A 24,792-nucleotide genomic window follows, 5' to 3' on the forward strand; every position below is an offset into this window, starting at 1 on the left:
TCAGGGCCTGGACGGCGGTGGCGGTTAGCTTGCTGCTCCTGTCGTCTGACAGCGTGGAGCAGGTGAGTGTGAGCCTGATCCCAAACCTCCTCGCTCTTGTGTAGCCACTCCGTAACAGATGGTAGTTCAGTAGGTTCACCCGACCAGGGAAACAGTGGGGGTTGGAAGCCGAGGATACACTTGAAAGGAGTAATTCCTGTGGCGGGTTTGACCAGTGAATTCTGGGCGTATTCAGCCCAAAACAAGTATCTACACCAATCTGCCTGTTGTTTCTGACAGTAGGAACGGAGGAAGCGGATGACGTCCTGATTCAGTCGTTCAGTTTGTCCATTGGATTGGGGATGGTAACCAGAGGTGAGACTGATGTTAATGTGGAGGTGTTTGAAGAATGCGGTCCAAACCCTGGATGTGAATTGAGGTCCTCGGTCTGAAACTATGTCTTCGGGCAGACCATAAAAGCGGAATACTTGATTACAGAGGAGTTCGGCTGTTTCGAATGCGGTAGGCAGTTTGGGTAGGGGTATGAGACGACAGGCCTTGGAAAATCGGTCAACAATGGTGAGTATGGTGGTGTGTCCTTGGGAGTTGGGCAGATCAGTGATAAAGTCAATAGCGATGTGGGACCAGGGACGTTGTGGCGTAGGCAGTGGTGTTAAGAGACCCGCAGGCAATTGTCTGAGTGATTTAGATGTGCTACAGTTGGTACAGTCCTGAACGTATTTGGTGGTGTCAGTCAACAAAGTAGGCCACCAGAAGCGATTTTGGAGTAAGTGGATGGTAGCAGTGATCCCGGGGTGACCAGAACTTGGTGTGGAGTGAACTAGCTCGAGGAGTCGGAGACGAAGAGAGTCTGGAACGAAGAGGAGACCAGTTGGGCATTCAGATGGTGTTCTTACTTGAAGGTTGGCTTGTTGGATCTCCGTGATAATGTCCCATTGTACGGGAGCTACCAGCAGGTTAGTATGAATGACATTCTCGTGATTGGGATTTTGAGCTGTTTCTTCCGTTTGACGAGAGAGAGCGTCGGCTTTGGTATTCTTGGTACCAGGTCGATAAGTCACCGTGAACTGGAATCTGGTGAAGAATAGAGCCCACCTAGCTTGCCGAGGATTCAGACGTTTGGCAGAGCGGAGATATTCAAGGTTCTTGTGGTCAGTGAGAATTGTGAAGGGTTGACTCGCTCCCTCCAGCCAGTGACGCCACTCCTCTAGTGCTAACTTCATGGCTAGTAGTTCGCGATTACCCACGTCGTAGTTACGTTCGGCCGAGGTAAGTTTTCTGGAGAAGAAAGCACAGGGGTGCATCTTGGCTGGATTGCCCTGTCGTTGGGATAGTATTGCGCCTACCCCTGTGTTGGAAGCGTCTACCTCCACAATAAATGCTTGTTCTGGATCTGGATGACGGAGGATGGGTGCGGATGTGAAACGAGTCTTTAGTTCTTGGAATGCTTGATGGGCTTCGGTGGACCAGTTCAGACGAGCAGAGTGACGTTTAGTCATGGCGGTTAATGGAGCTGCGATGATGCTGAAATTTCTTATAAACCTCCTATAGAAGTTGGCGAAGCCCAAGAATCGCTGAAGTTCCTTGATAGTTCGAGGCAACGGCCAGTCCAGAACTCCCCTGACCTTCTTCTCGTCCATGGCTACCCCCTCCTGGCTGATGATGTATCCCAAGAATGATGTGCTGGTCTGATGGAACTCGCATTTCTCAGCCTTGGCGAAAAGTTGGTATTGAATTAGACGTTCCAGAACCAGCCTGACCTGTTGAATGTGTTCCTCCATGGAGTTCGAGTAGATTAAGATGTCATCGATATATACAATCAACCACTTATCCAGCATGTCCCGGAAGACGTCGTTCATGAAAGCCTGGAACACGGAAGGACTGTTAGACAGCCCGAAAGGCATAACCAAGTATTCGTAGTGCCCACTAGTGGTCGAGAAGGCGGTCTTCCACTCGTCCCCCTCTCGGATGCGGATCAGATTGTAAGCATTACGCAGATCTAACTTGGTGAAGTACTTGGCTTGACGGAGTTGTTCCAGAGCGGCAGGTACCAGGGGCAAGGGATACCTGAACTTCACAGTGTTGTCGTTCAACCCACGGTAGTCGATACAGGGTCGTAGTCCTCCGTCCTTCTTTTTCACGAAGAAGAATCCGGCCGATGCTGGTGAGGTTGAAGGTCTAATGAACCCCTTTGCTAACTCCTCCTCAATGTAGCGTTTCATGGCCTCGGATTCAGGTCGAGACAGAGGAAATATTCTTCCCCGGGGAGGAGCAGCCCCGGGGAGAAGATCAATGGCGCAGTCACTGGAGCGATGTTCTGGTAGTTGAGAGGCTTTCTCCTTACTGAAGGCTTCGAGAAGATCTGCATAGTCGAGTGGTACTTTTGATCCTTCTGGATCTGACGTGGAGGTGTCCGGACTGTGAGTGGAGATTCGAGTGACACTGGATAGACAGCGGTTTTGACAGGTGGCGTCCCATTGAGTGATCTGACCCTCCCTCCAGGAGATGTGTGGATTGTGATTCCGTAACCAGGGGAGACCAAGTATGACGGAGTGATGAGGGGATTGAATGACGTAGAATTTGATATTTTCTGAATGGAGTGATCCAACGTGAAGTTTGACGTTCTCAGTGATGCTGTGAATTCTTCCCTCTCCGAGGGGTCGACCGTCTAGCGCCTCCACTGCCAAAGAAGAATGACAAGGGTATAATTCGAATTTGCCCTGCACAGCGAATTTGTGAGAAATAAAGTTACCAGCCGCTCCTGAATCTATCAGAGCGGTGGTATTGATCACTTTATCCCGAAACACTAGACGAACTGGTATGGTTAGGCTGGATGTGTTTGAGTTGGTTCTTATGCAGTTACTCACCGATGAAGTGCTAGAAGAGGGACGAGTTGGGCAAGCGACCCTCAGGTGTCCGGATTGACCACAATACAGGCATAAACGGTTCTGCATTCTGCGTTCACGTTCCTCGGGTGTGAGGTGAGTGAACCCGATCTGCATGGGCTCGGGCACGGAGATGGCTTCCTGATGATAGCGTGGCGGGACACGAGCTGAACGTCTGGAACGGATTAAATTATCAACTTGGATGGCGAGATCGATATATTCGTTTAGGTCTCTTCCCTCATCCCGGCAGGCTAGTTCAGACTGGAGTTCGGTGGTCAGTCCCTTCCTGAAGAGAGTCTTTAAGGTATCCTCCACCCAGTTGGTTTGTGCTGCGAGTGTACGGAAAGAAAGAGCATATTCAGCCGTTGTCCCTCTTCCCTGAGTGAGAGTTAACAGTTGTTCTCCAGCACTTCCTCCTGCAGTGGGGTGTTCGAAAACATGACGAAACTGCTGAAGGAACTCACTGAAAGAGGAAAACGATGCTCCGTCTGTTCCCCAGATCGCGGTGGCCCATTCCAACGCCCGACCCGTGAGCAGCGAGCAGACGAACGCTATGCGGCTCGCATGAGTGGTATAGAGTGAGGGTTGTTGATCAGCGAAGAGGGTGCATTGTAGTAAGAAACCTTTGCATTTAGTGGTGTTACCATCGAATTTCTCTGGGAAAGCAAGCCGAGGGTTGGCTGAGGCGCTCGGGATGGCTGGAGATGGTGGGACCTCTTGCTGCGGTGCGGCGGGAGCGGAAGATGCGTTTCTCATCTCTGTACGCAGTTCTTGTAACCCCCGAACTAGCTGCTCAGTGAGGGAAGTCAAATGGTTCAGTTGATGGTGATGTACCTCAAGACGTGAAGCTTGATTCGTGAGCTCCGTGGACAACTGCAGGACAGCTGCTGGATCGTTGGGTGGCGAAGTATTCTGTAATGATGGCACAGATACTGAGGAATCCATTTGCAGCTTTAATGAGAATGGTCAAACAGGCAGGGTAATCGACAGCAGACAGAAGCAGCGAAGGTAACACAGAGAAGGTCGAGGTCACAGGCAATAGTCAAGGCAGGCAGAAGTATACAAATCCAAAGGGCAATCCGGGTCGAGACAGGCAGAGAACAGTCAGAGGTCGGGGTACACAATCCAAGATCAGAACACAGAATGGCAAACTCAGAAATAAACGCTTGTTATTGAAAGACAGGGCAATACAATACTTCGCAGAGAAGTGGTGTGTGGAAGTGGCTTTTATGTGTGTGTAAATGACATGCAGGTGTGTGTGCAATCAGTATGGTGCAGGTGTGTCGCGTAATCAGTCCCAGGTAAGCGGCATGATGGGAAGTGAAGTTTCTAAGGATGGTTAATATTCCGGGGAAGGATCCCTCCGGTGGCGAAGAGGGAGTGGAGCGGAAGCCTGTTCCGTTACACTTAGGTCCCAATTTATTTCATTTTAGTCCTACATGAATATCTGAACCACAGCCAATCAGAGGCAAAGACCCGCCCAATCTCTATATCTGATTGGTTTAGACCACGATATGATCCAACCATGCGTGCAAGGAGAACAAAAGACTCGTTTGTGGAGAGGCAGCGGATGCGATCATGCGAGAACGTTAGGTGCACTGGTGCAACCTAGGAAAAATTGTTGTCGCACCCTTGACCAAATTGGTCGCACTCTAGAGCCCTGATCCCAAATCGTAGTATATTGAAATGAGTGTTCCAAAGATACCCGGATGGTCTACTATATCCGGTCAGAATCCGAAGTGCAGATCGATGCACACTCTAACGGCTGATATTGCCCACAACCCATCGCGCGTTGGACGAGGATTCGGTTAGAACTACAAACACGAGTGAAAAGTGTAAAAAAAAAAAAAAAAAAAACTACAGACATGGAGGACGCGCGAGTCCGGCTGTGATGTAGAGAGGTTTACATAAAGGGGTTTCAGTGATTAATTATCAGTATCTAACCTGACGAAAATTTATTTATTCAATGTTGTCTACATTATATTCCATCTGCAGCAGCTAGGGCTGGGCGATATGGCCTGAAAATAAAATCTCTGATTTTTTTTTTTTTTATTCGATTTACGATTTTTTCCCGATTTCCCCCCCCTACTTATTAAGGAAAGCAATAAGTACAAACGGCAGACAACTTAAAGCAAATTTTGCTTTTATTTAATCAAATGCAAGACAAATGTAACCCCCATTTCTGGGATGAATAATAAATAAATGAACACCCTCTTGGAATCAAAGTCCCAGCTGTGTTTTAAGTCACTCTTTGTAGTCTGGACCAGGGATAGGCAACGTCAATCCTGGAGTGCCGCTGTCCTGCAGAGTTTAGCTCCAACCCTAATCAAACACACCTGAGCAAGCTAATCAATGTCTTCAGGATTACTAATGCTAAAGGCAGGCGAGTTTATATCAGGGGCCTGGTACATTTTTATTTTGCATATATGCCGCAGTCGGCCGCTACCGCTTGTTTCGTTTTGTTGCTTATGTTTATTTTATAAACAGCATGCAATTAATTAAAAAATATATTCTACGGTGGAGAAAGTGCTGTATTACTGTTACTACAAACAAAGCTCTTTCTCATTGTGCTACGTTAGCCACTTGACAGAATAGAGTTGTCTCTGAGGCATGGGACAAACATGTTACTCACGGTAAATCAAGAAAACGAGATTCAAACAATAAGACTAACCGTGTTGATCTATATAACAATGATTCATTTTCTGCTGATAAAGGTATCCAAACAGTTGCTCACCTGTCTAATAAAACACATAATATATTAAAGCATCTTTGGTGTTTCCATGGTTTCTACGGAAGCAAAACCGGAAATCGAGGGTACCGTGGATTTGACGTCATTGTCAGGTGACATAATTACACGGGCCGTTACACTGGTTAAAATAGCTGATTTTTCTGGATTTAAACATTGTTAGAAACATTTTAACAGATTATTTAACAGATTTATATCAGCACAGGCCTAAATTCATTCATATGCCACTTCCTTAAAAGTCCAGCTTGCTTCATTCCCAGCTTGTCAGAGTCATTTGGCTTTACTGAGGTCTACAAAAGTGTGCACTTTGCCAGCCACAATCAGCTATGCATGACTTGAGATTGACACAAAGCCCTGCTGAGGAATCAAAACAAGAGTAAATTGAAATCAATGACAACATCTATATGCAGATACACTCACAAGCATTATTTAACGTTTGCTAATGGTGCCTGACTGAGGGTGGAACGATTTTGCCTTATTTTGCTTTCAGCAGAAAAACAGGAGAGGTTGAAAGGACAATGATATAATCTCTGATTATTGAGCTTTATACACCTACACCTTTAATGAAGCCAATCGCTTTTTTGATGCTGTTGGTTAGGCTCAGCGTGCTCTGAAAATACTTGCATGGCATGGCCTCCTCTTACTTGGGTATAGTTTGAATTAACAACTAGCGGTACCTATTATTACAATTTGTGCCACTAAATTTGAATGCCCATCATTCACAAAGGTCTATACAAAACCTTTTAATTTTTTATCTTCATTTTTAATTTGTACTGTACATTTCTATTAATTTCATATTTTGGCTAATTTATTTATGAGTTGGATGCGTTATTGGATGAGAATAAGAGTCTGATACTCAATTGTTAGAACACAACAACAACAACGAACATTACATTGATTAAATAAATACATTTTACTGACCAAAGTGGAAAAAAGGCACACATTGTATTTGATATATCTCCAAAACACATATTTGTATGAAAAAGTAATGTAACACATAATATAACCCCTCACACAGGCTGCTAAATGATACATTTAGGATTTGGGGAATGGATTTGGGGCTTTTTTCCTCTGAGAAACACCAGGACTGACCGGATCATGCTTACTTGCTGTGGCAACTTTGCATCACACATTCTACACTGAGCTTGTCCCATATTATCTTTGACATGAATTGTGTTCATAACCAATTTAAACTTCCATACTATGTAGTATATGTAATAAATGTACTTCTGAACATATCGGAATGGAGCTGCTGGTGCTTAGAGGGGAAAGGTAAAAAAAGTGAAGCCAACCATAAGGAAAGTGGTTTCTTCTATGATCTGTTGTACAAGGTGTACACTTGTAAAACAAATATGTAAACTTTAGCATACTTTTAAAAAGAGAATAAATATACTTTAAAATAATATACTGAGGATACTAGGTGCTTTATATGTCCAAAAGTACACATATTGTAGCCTATAGCAATGACCTACACATTTCTTACTTTCTAACTTTTTATAATTTGAATAAAAATGTTAGATAATACACATATACAGCTTAAGAGTTAATGCAGAATGCAGAAAATATGCAATGACAAATGGAGGTAAATTCCTGTTTTTGTGTCCTTAGGTCAGACTTGTGGTGGCCTGATACAAGGTCTCAATGGAACTATAGAGAGTCCTGGCTTTCCCCACGGCTACCCAAACTATGCCAACTGTACATGGATCATAGTCACTGGAGAGCGGAATAGGATACAGTTGTCATTCCACACCTTCGCTCTGGAGGAGGACTTTGACATTGTCTCCATCTATGATGGACAACCACAGCCGGGCAACCTGAAGATGAGGTGAGGCCTATGCTCCATACTTCCCGTCATGATAGTTTTATGATGCCTTTGTTTTGGCCATATGTACAGTACATGGTCACATGCATTTTTATGGCTTTTTGTTTTGTTTGTAAAAGATATGGATGGCAATTGTTGAAGGTGTCTCTGTTTTTCCATGAGTGGAGGCACTGTGTCAAATTCTCAGATCCCATGAATACCCTCACACAGGAGACAGGAAGTGCTTTATTATCACATCTTATGACTGCACTTTCTTGAAATATAAATTACACAACACCATCCTATACAATTGGCGCTGGATCTAGTGCCTGTCAGATGCAGCTGAAGAAGAGACTCCTGTGAAATTCCTGTTAGAAATGTATAATAGGAGCACAAATGCAGTTCTTGAAGCAGTCAAGTGTCAATTTGTTTCCTGGAGAAAGCTGTTAGAAGGATGTATTGTGCTGAATTTTGGAGCTGCAAGTGTCAAATGGATTAAGAGATTATTAAGAGAAACAAAAACAAAGTGCACAGGCCCAGTGGAAATGGATACTGTAGATGTGGAATGCTTTTAAGTGTCAGTGGTTGATGCAATGATTTACATAAAGACAAATGGACTCATGGACTAGGAAATGTGACCCATCCCATACATAACAGTATGATAAGTAGCGACGTTAAGCAGAGAGCAAACATTGCACTTGTGTAAGGTAGTTATTTTTAGCAGACCGACTGATTTACATTTTTTTCACAAATGTTTACACGTTTACATAAATGTTGCCTTGGCTTTTGGCTTGCTTAGTTTGGGACATTTAATATAATATTCAACAATATTATTGATCTGCCTTACTTAAGGTGGATAAGTAATTTTCTTCTAGAAACAAACTTTGTTGTATTATTTTTATGTTATCACTGTAAAGTTGCTTTGATACAATCTGTATTGTAAAAAGCGCTATTTAAATAAAGGTGACTTGACACCGGTTTTCTTTAAAAAACACGTTTATCAAAGCAAAGAATACATACAGTGTTGTGTGAAAATTGCTGTTCCCAATGTAGCAAAAATAGAGTCAGCATGAAATTTAGGGTTAAAGTTGACCACATTTTCAAAAAAAAAAAAAAAAAAAAAATTTTTTTTTCTAGGTTACATGTAACCCTGGTTCCCTGAATAGGGAACAAGACACTGTGTCAGTAGCTGATACTATGGGAACATCCCCCAAGCCACGGCACTCCTCGGGGTACTGCATCACCAGTACTTCATAAGGAAGGCTACACAGAGTTTGGTTCTATATTCAGGAAACCAGTTTTATAAAAATTGCTAAAAGTGTGCCTTCCGTCACAAAAATATCTTCAAAAGACCCTTAGATAACACCTGAGCAGTTCTAGAAATAATTAATAATTTGTTACATTTATATAGCGCTTTTTTGTACTCAAATCGCTTTACATATGGAAGGGGGGGATCTCCTCAACCACCACCAATGTGCAGCATCCACCTGGATGATGCGACGGCAGCCATACAACGCCAGAACGCCCACCACACACCAGCTTATTGGTGGAGAGGAGACAGAGTGATGAAGCCAATTAGTATTTATATATGGGGATGATTAGGAGGCCATGAGAGGAAGAGGCCAATGTGCAAATTTGGATGCCCAGGATGCCGGGGTTACACCCCTACTCTTTTTTTTTTGAAGGACATCCTGGGGTTTTTTAATGACCACAGAGAGTCAAGACCTCGGTTTAACGTCTCATCCGACATCCTTTGCTTTGTAGCCGCAAGCCCTACCAAAAACAATTAAACAACTGATCAGATTTATGCCACTGGCTCGTGCAGTCGACGTAAATCTAAACAAGACAAATCCTGTGCAGTCTCTCATCCTTCTGTGACTTAAAAGGCAGATGAGAAAATTAAATTAAATTCAGTTAACATTTATTTTTTATAGTGCTTTTCACAATACAGATCGTTTCAAAGCAGCTTTACAGAAAATGCATAATTCTACATTACAGTTTAGAATAATCTGTTATCAGAGGTGACTGTGTTAATATATCTCAGAAATGTACAGTTCTAAGATAATACAAATCATTCAGTTAGCTGACAACATGTATTCATTTAGGCAGAAACAATGAGCTCATTAAAGCTATTTTTACAAGTTGTGATCATAATGATTACAATATCTTTGGCAGTTGTGTATGTTGATTGTGTATGCTGATGGGCTGTTGATGGGAAGATAGTATCGAAGCTCCAGGACTGCCCACTTTATGACGAGGGCCTCACGTTCCACGGCTGCATACCTTGTTTCTGGGCCGGTGTGTACACGTCTGGGTGTTCCTCCTCACCGAACTGTTGGGAAAGGACAGCCCCCAGCCTGGTCTCTGACGCATCCGTTTGAGGAAAGAATGACTGTCAGAAGTCCAGGGCATGTAGGACTGGTTCCGAGATGATAGCTTGCTTCAGGGTGGAAAAGGCTTTCACTGCCTCTGCAGTCCACTGGATCTTCTCAGGCTGTCCCTTCCTGGTCAGGTTTGTTAATGGACTGGCTATAGAGGAGAAGTGGGGGATAAAACATCAATAATAACCTGCCAGCCCGAGGAAAGCACGTACCTGGGTCTTGCTCGTAGGGCGAGGGTTTTCCCGTTTAGCCATTACCACCTTCTCCTGTGGACGGATGAGTCCTCAACCTATCTGGAACCCCAGGTATCGTGCGTTGGAGAGTCTGAGATGGCAATTCCTCGGGTTGGCGGAACCTTTTGGAGATCTAATAGCACCTTCCAGAGACGGTACAGATATTCATCCCAGCTCTCAGACTGGATAACGACATCAATATAGGCAGCGGTATAGGCCCGGTGAGGCCGCAAAAGGATATCCATCATTCGCTGGAAAGTTGCTGGTGCCCGATGCAGGCCAAAAGGAAGAACCTGATAATACCAGTGGCCGCCTGGAGTACTAAAGACAGTCTTCTCCCTTGCTGCAGCCCTCAGTGACATCTGCCAATATCCTTTTGTTAAATCTAACGTGGAGATGAATCAGGCCCTTCCCAGCCGCTCGATAAGTTCATCCACTCGAGGCACAGGGTATCCGTCAAAGGTGGAGACTTTGTTGAGTTTCCTGAAGTTGTTATAGAACCAGAAGTTGCCATCTGGCTTTAGAACCATAATGATGGGGCTGAACCATGGGCTGTGAGACTCTTCAATGACCCCCAGTTTACGTATCTGTTGAACCTCCTCCTCTATAGCCTGTCAGCGAGCTTCAGGGACTCTGTAAGGCCGCTGCCGAACAATGGTTCCTGTTGGAGTGCGAATATCATGGGTGACTATGTTAGTGCGACCCGGGGTCTCGGAGAACACCTCCATGAACTCTTGAACCAATTTCTGGAGTTGGGTCGGCATTAGCTGTTCACCGAAAGAGAGGATGTGGGTTGGTTCAGGGTCCGGGCAGCCAGCATGTATGGGCCTGGTTCCACCCACGCTTTCATTAGATTGATGTGATAGATTTGCTCAGTTCGTCTCAAATGTGATAAGTTTCGCTGTGTCTTTTCCTCTTCCGTGCTTCTGTGCTCTGGTGCGTGTTTTTCTCTGTGCTGGTGATCTTGGCTGACTGGTTAGGAGCCTTAGTCAGTCTCTGGAAATAAAGGCAGAAGATACAAGTGTTACTCTCTCCTTGGTAGATCGGGCATCGATGCTCCCTGTTTTTCACGCTGCATTGTGGGACTTTATAGGGAGCAAATGTTTCAGTGCCCTGGAAGGATTCTGCGATTGAGACAGCCCTTAAAATGGCTGACTCCATGATCAGTGCCCTGACTATTGAACTAGGGAACTGATTGAGACACACCCCAAGATGGGGTGCAGACCCCAATCCTTTTTCAGCACCAAAAAGTATCAGCTGTAAAAGCCGGAGACACTTCCTCTATGACTCCTTTCTCCAAAAGGGAAAGAAATTCCTGCCACAAAACGAGATCCTAAATTGGATCCTATACACCTTTTCTATTGTTTAAAGAACCCATGATGACAAATTTGGCTGACACGAACAGAAACAATCCAAAAAATATTCCAAAATCCCAGAGTAAAAATCTCAAGAGCTGTAGTTCCACAGCAAAAATAACAAGACAAAACATAACTCCAAAAGAGAAAAGACTCCAAAAAATCTCAGAGCTACAGAAGACTTATAGAAGATACAGGCAGCTGTCTTCAAACACAAAGAAAAGAAACTAGGGCTGTGTCCAAAAGCTGAAAAATTCTGCTTTCGGAGGATGCATTCCAATGTAGGAAGGCATCAAGGCATGTTCCGAATCAAATGTTAGCTTCACTTCCTCTCTCCTGAGATACCTTTATCTGATCAATTTTTTAAGATAGCATAGATGTATCCTTCGCTGCCTATGATATCCCAATATTCTGAGCATTCCATTCCATGACAGTTGAGCTAAAAAAAAAAACCATGGCATCTGAAAGTTGAGGTTGATGGTCAGTTTGTGAATAAATGGATATTTTGACAATTTTTTTCCGGTTTTGATGTTATTTCTTGGGAGAAAAAACTATAATAGTAATTAAATATTAATTTAGTTTGCTCACCAAAGCTCGCTCTATTTTGTTGTAGATCATTAAACCATTATGATGGTACCATTGTGTGCACACTGCCTGCAAAGCCATTGTCTGTCAGCGAGGCAACAAGTCAGCTGGCTAAGGCCTTGGACACACTAGACGATTTTCAAATCTTAACCGATTTTAAAACTGTGGGAGACCATAGACATAAGGGCAGTTTCAACTGATTTTTAGTATTATAATCCTCCGAAAGCACAATCTAGAAGATTTGTTTGGACCACGAGACCATACACCTGTCAACTCAATTGTAACATTTTCAGAGTGAGACGAGATCACAGTTCCCATAGCATCAGCTACTCAAGCAGTGTCGAGTGAACTTCAGAGAAGCCTAAGAGAATAGTGGCTCACATCCAGTAAAAAAAAAAAAAAAAAAAACGCAGTCCGGGGTAGAAACTGCTGGGGTGGGGTGCCACTGGTGTAACCAGAGATTGCATTAACTAAAAAATTTCCATCATTGACTGAATATTTTTGGTAGTGATGGAAAAATCTGAAGGCCGACAGATTACACTGAGGGCGATCTATTGTAACTTGTAACTGTAATTCCCACCCCTGTCCAGTTGGTGGCAAGTGCACTACAGTGTGGCAGCAGAGCGCGAGTTCAGTCTCCAGAATAAAATGAAAACTGACACGAGAAGTTTGTTCAAGCCTTTTGGTTTGGTTAAACACAGGCGAGCAAACAGTTTAAGTCCATTTTATAAAAATAAAGTTATAATACTTATACTTACATAATTAAGTTTCTAATCCAGTTCGTTTTGTTTTAAATGGTGGCTGCAATAAAAACCTGACAGATTCATTCAAACATACATTAAATAAAAATAAATAAAAAAAAGATTATGTAATAAGGTGCATATATTTAGCACAATGCTCCTCTCCAGAGTTATATTTATGGTCAACGAATGGGTTTGAAACGGTTTAAACAGTGTTTGTTCAACTTTCCTTTCATAAAATAAATAAATGCAGCCTATATGCTTGTTGTGAAAACAGAAGCTACTAAATGTCTTATTATCATTAAAATATGAAAATTAAAATGACGGACAGTGCGAAAGTCTAATGCGACCACTGACTTTAACATTATCTTTTTGCACTAACACATCTCGAACATAGATAGATAGATAGATAGATAGATAGATAGATAGATAGATAGATAGATAGATAGATAGATAGATAGATAGATAGATAGATAGATAGATAGATAGATAGATAGATAGATAGATAGATAGATAGATGGAGGAAATGGTGTGTTAAGCTTATGTAAAAATTGTACCCTGGCATTTCTAATATTGTTTGGAGTGTTAGTTTTTGAAATATTTTCCTTTTTCATGGTGCAGTTAAGAAGAAGATGTATTAAGGCCTAGAGTTGCAATAGAATGCAATAACTGTTTTTATGATAAAAAAGAGACTTTATTTCTGCTGCACTTTTAACACTCCTCTGTGGCACTGTGTGCGTATATATCAACATCCTGAGGGGGAAAATGAACACTGATTGCTGTCAGTCCACAAAGAGCGTTACTAAAGACAAATACAAATGCATTCCAGTGGGAAGAAACAAGTGAGTTAAGAGACAACTGCCTAATGTAAAGTTTCATTTGGAAACATTGGTTTTTACAAAAGTTATACCATAAATATTTGTATTGTATATTAAACATAATTATTCAAACTGCACAAATACATCCATTGTCAATCTCTGTTTCTTAAATAAGGTATAGTCTGTATAGCAGTATTTATTGTTAATTTTGTAAAAAAGAAAAAAATATATATATATTTAAAAATTATATAAAAAAGTCTATGATGCTCCAGTGAATTCAATAATTTAAAATGAAAGATCTTATTTCATTAAACTTGATGGACAAAAATCAAACCAAGATTACTTAACAAAATACATTTATTCTGGCATCAAAAACAGATGCAAAATGTATAACACTTTAGTTAAAGCTGCAGTCCGGCGTTTTTCCTCTTTGTCGCCATCTCTGTTCGAAATCTGCAATTGCAGTCATTCGCGGAATTATCAACTTTACGTGAGTTGTACTTCAACACCCTCGACACGGCACAGCGCGGATGAACACAATGTTTGAGTGTGGATACTGGCATTCAGAATCACAGATTATTCTCTTTGGAAGTATGACCAACATAAGAATTTTCACCGGAAAATGTCATCTGAACTAGTAAGAAACATCTACCTTTGTTCTGGTTCTGACATTGCAGTAAATCGCGCTGATTAAATCTAACAATCGCTTATAAGTTATCATATCACGCAAAACCGTGCAAATTATACTTTGTTCTCAAATTGTTAATGTTAACAACGTAAGCAAGCATTGCGTGACTACATGTAATGTCCTTCCGATATGTATCCTTGTTTTCGCATGTGTCCGGTTGCAGTCTCTTTTTTTTCTGTAGCCACTCCGAAGTCCGAACAAAGTCTTTTGCATTTTACAGCGGGTGAATCTCTAGTTGTCACTGGTGATTGTCGTTTGAACCTTTCTGGATCCGCCATCAAATTGATAAGTTTAATTATATCAAGTGCAGTGAGAAAAGGCTATAAATCTCCACCTCCAGCATCCTCACACGCAATATAGCCTACTAGCCGAGACTCCTTCTTTATGTGTACAGATGTGACGTAATGACGCAAAGACATGCTCGAATCTCCTGCGGAAATCCACCAGTACCACTGGAATTAAAAACATTATTACAAGCTTACCGCTTTGAATCGAGCTAAGGCAAGCAGATAGTTTTGAACACTGGCTGGTTATGTATTTTCTCAAATATGTATTTTGGATAATTTTTAACCCAAAAAAAGCTACGGACTGCAGCTTTAAAATAAGGGTAAAACTTTACAATAAGGTTCATTAGTTAACATTAGTATTAACTAACATGAACTAACAGTGAGCAATACATTTGTTACAGTATTTATTAATCTTTGTTAATATTAGTTAATACAAATACAGCTGTTCTTTGTTTGTTCATGTTAGTTCACAGTGCATTAACTAATGTTAACAAATACAACCTTTGATTGTAATAACGTCTTAATAAATGTTGAAATTAACATGAACTAAGATTAATAAATGCTGAAGAAGTATTGTTCATTCTTAGTTCATGTCGACTAAGGTAGTTAACTAATGTTTACTAATGAACCTTATTGTAAAGTGTTACCAAAAGACTTAAAACACTAAATCTTTCATTATTACTATGGAGAGTTCACATTGTAAATTCTGATTGAATGTGGCATATTTGAAATAGCTGAAATAAACACCTGTAACTGCGTATTTGCAGTTTGAATGTGTATTGCGTGTCATTTGAATGTGTATTGCGTGTTACTGTACTTTTTGCATTACTCCATGTTTCTTTGTTGCTCTCGCATGTTAATACTGTAAAGCAGTCCTGCCCACAAGTAGCTGTGCAAATATATACCTCTGTATACAATGACATTTCATCCGCTTAAACAGTTGTAGGCTACCAGTCAGCTCTAGTTGACAATTCTCTTTTTGAATTAATTTAAATTCTTAATGCTTTTGCTTAATGCTCTTAAGTTTGATAATTAATCTGCTATGTCATGTTTATGACATATTTATGACAATTTATGTTGTCTTGGTAATGCCAAATTGTCATTACCAAGACACTGACAGGTTATGATTTATTGGTTTATGTCAAGTTCTTGTCATAACAAAGACATCTCAAATAATGTCATATTTGCATTAAAAATGTCATAATTGAGCAAATGACTCTTAATGACAGTTGTCATAAACATGCAAACAACCTGACATGTGTCATGGCATGATTATGAAGGTGTCATGTCAGTCTTATGCACACCCCTTCAAGTAAAGTGTTACCAATCGTTTCTACCCAGGTTAACTTGGTTCACAGTATGGAGAAAATGATTGATCAAAAATTCTGTTTTGGAAATGTTAACTTCAGAGATCATCCACCAAGCTATTTGTAATAAATAATAATAAATAAGAGAGAGAGAAAAAAATGTTTTTAGGCTATAAAATCAAGTAATCCTCTTGTTGCCTTTTGTTATCTATAATTAATATAATAATTATTATATATCCCCCTCTTTCTTATCATTTTGGAATATAGTTAAACCTTTGATCTGTAGATCTAATTTGCTCATACATTACTTTTGGATTATAATGCTCAGAGGGCTCTTGAATTTCATCAATCCAAAATTCATATTTATTTGATTTGATTTTGTGGTGAAATATGACCTGAACTTGAGGAGATTTTCTGATAACACCATCTTATAGTACATTTTGTTTTGAGGTGAGATCCGTAAACATGTTTACTGAGCTTACAAGGTACGTCGTGCAAAATTAATGATGCTAGATGCTATTTTATGAGTCAATGGCAGATGTGATGGAATGTGAAAGGCATTAAGGCTCAATTGACTTTGAGCTAACGCAAAAATTGTTCGACAAGTATCATTAGAAGACTAGTACAAAATATGAATATTAAAATGAACACCCGTGTCTGAAGTAGGGATTGCCGAGGATAAGTGCTGTGATGGATTGCTAAACAGATTTTCGGTTTGATGTTGCCATGATGATGTATTATCTGAAGGTGGCACTTTAATGGTGCATTCAGACATATAGAGGCACTTCTCAGTGGAGTCATTTACCTTTAATGAATACAGTTGAACAACGGTTCCTCTAGCTGTGTAGTATTAGGCATCTGATCTTATGGCGCTGACACTATGCTTACGCTAATTAAGCAGGAGCCATTACCGCAGGGCATGCGTGTCGCTCGGAAGAGTTGAGCCCCGGCTCTCCGCTGTGTGTCTCATGGGCCATGATGGAAGCTGTGTCTTACGGGCTTTACAGGCTGACACCAAGCATGCTGTGACCACAGTGTCAAACTCGGAGCGTGACACATAAGTGCCGTCTGTTAGCTTCACAGTCTCTGCTTGTGGATTTGAAACCTATGCGGGAGAATGCCAATCACCAGCTTGGATGAGAGCTGTGTCTCCCCACCACACGGTGTCAGTGAAACATTAATGCAACCCTTTTCATGCTAATGAAATGCCAGAATCTTATATGCATAAGAGGTACCCTACATTCAGAGTGGGTGAAAAAAATAGGGCATGCAGAGATAACCAGTCACTCGAACAAATCCAGCACACCGGATAGAGAATCAAGCTAGCTGAACTAAGAAAGCATTTTGTAAAACCGAGAAGTGGGAAGGTTGCTTTACGCTGCTTGTCCCATTGTTACACTCTTATAATTCTATAAGCTTCTTTTTGCATGCAAAGAAAAGATATCAAAAGTTTTTATTACCAATTTCTCACATCTCAAAGTTCCTATAAAAAAGGGAAAAGTATGTGAGAGACAGATAAAGAGAAAAGAACATGGGGAAAAAAATGAAGCTTGATGCCAAAATACCAGGGTTTCAGAATGTAAGAATTGAGAGCTGGTATATATATATTATGTATATATATATATATATATATTACATATTGTTTTGGGGGTTTTGACTTTATTTGATAATAATAATAATAATAATAATTCATTACATTTATATAGCGCTTTTCTAGGCACTCAAAGCGCTTCACATGGAAGGGGGAATCTCCTCAACCACCACCAATGTGCAGCATCCACCTGGATGATGCGACGGCAGCCATAGTGCGCCAGAACGCTCACCACACACCAGCTTACTGGTGGAGAGGAGACAGAGTGATGAAGCCAATCAGTGTATATATATATATATGGGGATTATTAGGAGGCCATGATGGACAGAGGCCACTGGGCAAATTTGGCCAGGATGCCGGGGTTACACCCCTACTCTTTCGAAAGACATCCTGGGATTTTTAATGACCACAGAGAGTCAGGACCTCGGTTTAACGTCTCATCCGAAGGACGGTGCTCTTTGACAGTATAGTGTCCCCGTCACTATACTGGGGCGTTAGGACCCACACAGACCCCAGGGTGAGCGCCCCCTGCTGGCCTCACTAACACCTCTTCCAGCAGCAACCTGGTTTTCTCAGAAGGTCTCCCATCCAGGTACTAACCAGGCTCAGCCCTGCTTAGCTTCAGTGGGCAACCAGTCTTGGGCTACAGGGTGATATGGCTGCTGGCTTAAGACAATTAGAAGATAAAATGGAGGAGAGGGGAATGGGAAAAGTCAAGGACCTCAAGACAGAACTTGAACTTGGGTTAAATGAAGCTCTGTCACGCAATATGTCAGATTGTTTACCACAAGGGTTTTAATGATGTTTGGTACAATACAAAAAGGAGTAGTTCATACCAATAATTAAAATTCTGTTATTATTCACTGACCATCAAATTCATCCTAATCTGTATTAATTTATTGCTTGTGTTGAACAAAAAAGCAGTGGTGTTGTAAAGCGTGTAAAGTATTTGAGTAGGTTAAATGTAATTAGTATATTTTTGGCTACTTTGTACTTAGAGTGTCAAAGATATTAGTAACTTCTCCATTTGACTAGATTTTTAAATAAGTATATTTCTGTCATGACAATTCTCGGAGTGATTGGCATGGTAATTGGTATGACAATGTTGATATGTTTGGTCTTGGAGGAATAGATCTGCTACGCTGATGCTGCTTTTATTGCTGCTGTAGGTTATTGCTGCTGCAGAGCAAGTACGGGACTTGCTACTGCCAATACATACGACACGCTGCTGTGAGCAAGTAAGACATGCTGCTGCTGTACAATATAGTTTACATGAATTACCCATAGCAGATCTATACAGGTGGAGGTGGGGAAGGTGGAGGGTTTCTGAAAGCGCGCTGCACTGCCAGAACTTTGTACATACTCTTTACTCCAACACGTTTGAAATTTGCCTCTCCCCCTAACTTGTTAACAACGCTACTTTGCGTGAGTGTGAGTGCATTAGCAGGTCGTTGTTGAATATGAAATGAGGTCATGGCTGCAGCCGGTGATGATCTTTTATTTATTTATCAGTTATATTAAGACAAAACCTTTTTGAAGGAAATTGGTTTTACTTATGCCCTTTTTGAGAACTTGCGTTTAACTGAGATTTGAGTGTTTGCTGCCTTTTAAGAGGCCGTTGTATCAACCTTGATTTATTGCAATATCGACGTGCTTACTTTTATTTTAATTTTTAGAAAATATACATGTGGATTGCTCTCCTCACAAACGAATTGTTTCTTGTTTTCGCATGTCTCTTAGGTGTTGAGGACCAGTGCATTTTTGTGCTTACATTCAGTGAGAGTAAAATACTTGATTACTGTTACAGTCAGGGGCGTAGCAGCCATTATAAAAGTGGGGGGGACAAAATGGTGTGGTGATGTGACCCAAAGGTCAGTCCTTCCAGAAAAATGCGGAGTTTTTTTGTGATTGTTGCGGGCAAAAATCCTTGATTATGCGGCGATGGAATATGCAGGATATTTGCAATTTTATGTGATGAAATTGCGGGAACTTACAAAAACTGCGGTTTGATGAAAAAGAGAGAAAAAGTGATTCCCCAACACCCTGTTCTCACTAGGCTACTACCTTAATGTAAAGAGCTATTTCTTATTACTTCCTATGATAAGCAAACATACTACATCACAGAAAGTGCTGGAATATTTAATCTTGTTTTATTTCAGACCTTAATAAACACATGGCTCAAACTTACAAAACATTGATGAGTCAAACAAGTTCTGTAGCTTTACAAAAGGAATATGCTACAACTTCAGTAAAAATGAATAAATAAAATATGAAAAAAATGTTTCCTGTTTTACAGTTTTTTTTTTCAATGATGTTTATGTCGCGTAATTACGTCACTTCATAACGTTCCCATGGCAACAGGGGGAAACGGCTGCTCTCGTGTGAAGCAAACGCAACATTTTTCAACTTTCTGCTAAGATATATGTGACTTTTTTTTGCAACAAAAATGCGGGGATTATGAAATCATACAAGCCCCGCATATTCTGCGTGGAAATCGGCAATTTATACGGCAAAAGTGCGGCGTAGGCCTATTTGAAAAAATGCCCCCGCATAAATATGCGGACTTTGGCTGATTATTGAATCATGCGATCGCATAATCGCGTTTTTCTGGAGGGACTGAAAGTTGATGTTCATAATAATAAATTCTAGATGGAATAGCAATTGGCATTTTACAGCACCCTAGTGCCAAATTTGGGAACATGCCATGATAGTTTACAGCAACCTATTTTTGTGAAATCATACTCGAAATAAAAAAAATATTGCAGGACTTGGGACTTTCAGACAACTGTGGACATCTATACTTTATTTTTATGAAATAAAGATATTTTATGATATTTACAATATTTCAGTTAAACTACACTTGAACAATTATAGGCCTAACTTTTATCTTACTAACAGTTGGACCAAAAAAAGTGTTCAATGAGTATAACAGATTACATATAGCCTACAGTAATTTTATACAACAGACATTTTATAAAAAAATATATCAATAAAACCTAAATCAATGTATTCGGTATTGGACATCAATTTAACATTGACATTAGATGTTGAATTTACATTGAATTTTGGTCACCCGACGTCGCAACCAAAATTTAACCAAATATCAACGTCTTATGACGTTGTGTGCCTGCTGGGAATAATCTGTTATGTCTCATTTAACAGACGCTTTTATCCAAAGCAACAGGTAGGAGAGCATTTAACACACACTCGGCACAATCCGGCGCGACGTGACGAGGTCCATACGGGTTCTGTTGTCTTACACTTCTTACAGCGTTACAGTAGGTTAAATCATAATAAGGAAACTTTACGTGTGATTCATGTCATCGCGACATACTGTAACAGTGTGTGTTTGAAAAAAAATGATGTAGTCCTCTGCTTTTTTTCTGGGGTGCATTAGACGGCCAAACAGCAAAGCGACTAAACAAAGACGAAAATTCGCAAGAGCAACAAAAGATTTGAAGCTCATGGCAGACGCGCCCAATAGATGCTTCGCGCTGTGATTGGCTGAATGTTAGCTCACTCAAGTCTAAGTAACAAATCAGAGAACACGGGCGGAAATATTGGCGCGGAGTAAAAAAAAATGCGGGGGACAGAATCACCTGTTTCTAAAAGTGGGGGGGACGTGTCCCCCCCGTCCCCCCCGGTTGCTACGCCCCTGGTTACAGTCAGATACTCTAAGACGTTTACTCAATTGGTTTTGGAATTGGTGACTATTTGTAATGAAATTATTTTTGCTGTCTCTACTTTTACTTAGGTTTGGTTTTTAGGTACTCTTTACAACTCTGCAAAAAGGGAATATTTAACAGAATGTCCATGCTGATCTTTTCCACGTCCATGCTGACAGTGAAGTGAATTGAAACCAGTTATTAGGGAGGGTGCTACATCAAAAGTACTAAAATAATCGTTGGTTTAACATCTGGCTATCTAATTTCTGTCCCTCCGGGAAAGTGTCGCTCAAGTGCTCTAAGGCCATGTACACACTGCAAAGTTTCAGGAGTGACAACCACATTTAAATACGGGAGTGAATCCCCTAAATTAACATTCCATGTGTGTACTGAACACGACTCACTCCCGAAACTGCGATGATTGACACCGTGGTAACCATAGCAGCGTTCTGGCGTCTCTTGGTATCCGTTATTTGGACTAAAGTAATTTTACAGTGACAAAACACTCGTTGTATTCAGCAATGTTAACTAAAGCACAGTCGACAGAGGCATTGTGTTTTGTTTATGCTTAAAGGCTGCTTCACAGAGCGCGCTGTTGCCATGTCCACTTATTATAAGCGTTTTTGGGCTTGTTGTTTTAGCTGCTCATATGGCATTGAAGTTTATGGAGTTATTAAGGTGAGCAGGCGCCTGTCCTTTCCATTCTTTTCATTTTTTATGAGCTTTTTCGCTTATTTGCTTGCAAGATCTGGCAACACGAGTCAGGCTCGTACCACTTTCCCTGTGATTTCTTGCACTGCGCAATCACATACAGACGATAGATAAATCTCTGTTGCACATTAAAATACTTATTTTATTATGCATACTGTACCTCTCCTCTATCATCTCTCACATCTCTTGTCATACATCAACAACTAGTTGTTCAGTTTGATTCCGTACGTAGAAGTTTTGTAACTGCGGTTGTCACTACCTGCATATTTCGGGAGTTAATACGGTTGTAGAATGCAGTTGTCACTCCCGTAAATTACTGAATTGTGTGTGTACAGAACTGGATTAAGCACTAAAGGGAGAATTGACAACCGAATTTAGTTTGCAGTGTGTACGTGGCCTAATAGTTAATTTTTGTCGATGTGGTGCATGAATACTGCATCAGAATTGCACAGCCCTCGGCTTCAGAGACGCGTTCAGGTTGCTGGGAGCGGTCCAGAGAGAGCAATGCGCCCACAGCAGAAGAATGCATCACTTTCTCGCTGACTGATGGCACACATCACTAGTGCTGCTTTATGCACATCAAACACCTGCCATGGTGCATATGCTCTCCTCTGAGGAAAGAGATGCTCTTAAGCTTTGCAAAATACATACACAAGCACCAGAGATGAGTGATTAGACAGGTAAAACAAGGAGTTACTATGCTGAATGCACATTTTGAAATATGCCTGTATCATAATTTGCGTGTATATGTTCTATATAACTTAAGGAATTGTACCAAGAGCAGTATATTTTAGATTTAGATCAAATAAAAATAAATCATGAAAATTACTTTTTCATAATCATACACTTGTAAAAAAGTGATCAGTTGACTTTATTTTAAGGCAACGGGTTTCACTTTTTTAAAGTTAAGTAAATAAACTTCATGCATAATTGAAAAAATTAAGTAATGTGGAATTGTTAAGTTCACAACTTAATATTCAATTATGCATGAAGTTTATTGACTTTATAATTTTAAGGCAACGGGTTTCACTTTTTTCAAGTTAAGTCAACTGATCACTTTTTACAGTGTACTTTGCTTTATCTCATTTTAAAGATAACAAACTAAGCCATTAGGGTTGACACAGGTTGCCTTATGAAGAGTATATAAACAGCTTACATGTATGAGCATCATCTATATTGTCCAAGCCTTTATTATGAAAAATATGTTTCAGAGCTGATGGACTATTTCAGTAAAGATCGAATTCTCACTGGAATTAGGGGAAACAACTCCCTCCAATATTCAATATTCAATATTTTGAATTTGGACCACAGTGCCAATTTTAACCACTAGCTGTCAATATTAAATACTGCACCTTTAAGGCGTCATAGGAGCACTCCAAATGTGAAGATTGTTCCTAAAGGTAGATATTATGATTATTGTTCCAGTTCCAGTATACCTAATCCTGGCCAACAAATTGCATAATTTGGATCATTCACAGAGAAGACAATCCTATGAAATGCATTATGACGAGCTCAGGGAAAATCCATTCAAGGAGTGGACAAAGTGAGAGAAATGTTAATTATAAATCTACAGTACTTTCTTTTTATTTAACACCAAAATCTAATAAAAATAGTTCAAAATAATACATTATTTGTGTGTGCAGTATATTTTTATGCTTTTTAGAGTATCAAGTTGTTAGTTTAGCAGCATTTTAACTTTAACATTTAAATCTAATGTATGACGCCCAGAATTTGAATTGCACGTTCATTCAGAGAATTGCGGTTAAAGGTATCATGACAAGATAAATCAAATTTTGTACTATTAAAACATCCTGCAAGTTACATAGCTTAAAATGTCCTCCTCGTTGTAAACTAAGCATCTTTTAGGCTCCAAAAGCTCCAAAACAGCTCGTTTTGATATTAATGGATTTGTGACGTCACACGGGCAAATAACTTTGCATATGACTGCCTGCAAAACATAGAATAGTTTTACATCATCTCACCATAGGCCCTGCCCACTAGCGTTCAGTTGATTAACGGCTGACAGTTGCTTATACTAGATGCGAGTGTAGCGTCAAAAGCAAATAGAACCCATTATAATCACTGACGTTGTCTACATTGGACACAGTATACAGATGCTCGTTCAGTTTCTGACATACTCGAGTCCAGGCCCTTGAATCTGTCAAGACAAGACAATTGGAAGACGTTCGCTTTGGCACATCCAGTTTAAACCGCTCATTTGCTCATTTCTGTAGAGACTTCAGAAGGATACCAGGGTCAGGAACAAGTGGATGGTTTATTTTTAATGGCGTCATGGATCACATCCGAGGATTATATGTTTGTCTGGAGCTTTTGACTCCAGATTGTTTTGTAAACAGTGTAATGGAGATTTCACAAAGAAACTTTTGTTGACAGATGAAGCAGTCAGCTGTATTGGATATGAACATTATAAGTGAACCTTAAGGAACAGAAAATACATGTCATGAACCCTTAACACGGGCATGTGCCAACTGTCTTATTGGATTTCTGACAAAAATGCATGGTTATGGATATTGGGATTAATTTGTTTACATGAAATTTCGAATCAGAATTATACTATAAACATGGTCTTTGTGGTCTTTTTCCAACCGATGGAAAACGAGTAAGTGTTTGGTAAACTGTTTTTTTAATCATTGTTTATGCAGTTTCTGTGTGTGTGTTTGTGTGTCACATTATTATTCACTTCACTTTTAAACAGATGGTAGTGGATCCTTGAATTGATTTAACCTGTTTTAATAGCATACACTTAAATTCAGCTCTTTTCATGTTAATGGAAAGCAGGCCACATGCATTTGGAACATAGTAAACTATAATCAGAAGCTTTTCGATTGTGCAAAACACACTTATTTATTTGTAACACTAAGTGTGAATGCATTTCTGTGAATATTTGTATTAGGTAAATGGCAAAATACTTGATCTATGGTCCAGGAACTCGTTGTAATTGTTGTGATAGTACCTTTTCAGACTGTTTTAATATTTTA

At 40.4% G+C, this 24,792-nt stretch overlaps 1 protein-coding gene and 1 long non-coding RNA gene across 3 annotated transcripts in view; one reads left to right on the forward strand and one right to left on the reverse strand.

The window, feature by feature from the left end:
- The window catches only part of csmd1a (CUB and Sushi multiple domains 1a), a 663,682-nt gene that overhangs the window by 190,724 nt on the left and 448,166 nt on the right, over positions 1 to 24,792 (forward strand). For both annotated transcript variants that reach the window (XM_056249348.1, XM_056249359.1), the window contains exon 2: positions 7,240 to 7,456. In XM_056249348.1, coding sequence (XP_056105323.1) covers positions 7,240 to 7,456 — 217 coding nt within the window. The remainder of the gene's footprint in view (positions 1 to 7,239; positions 7,457 to 24,792) is intronic.
- Positions 1 to 24,792, reverse strand: part of LOC130084188 (uncharacterized) — a 93,036-nt gene that overhangs the window by 20,800 nt on the left and 47,444 nt on the right. The window lies entirely within an intron of this gene.

Source organism: Rhinichthys klamathensis, unplaced genomic scaffold, assembly GCF_029890125.1.
Source record: "Rhinichthys klamathensis goyatoka isolate OS25496 unplaced genomic scaffold, OSU_Roscu_1.1 h1tg000003l_1, whole genome shotgun sequence".
Classification (NCBI taxonomy): domain Eukaryota; kingdom Metazoa; phylum Chordata; class Actinopteri; order Cypriniformes; family Leuciscidae; genus Rhinichthys; species Rhinichthys klamathensis.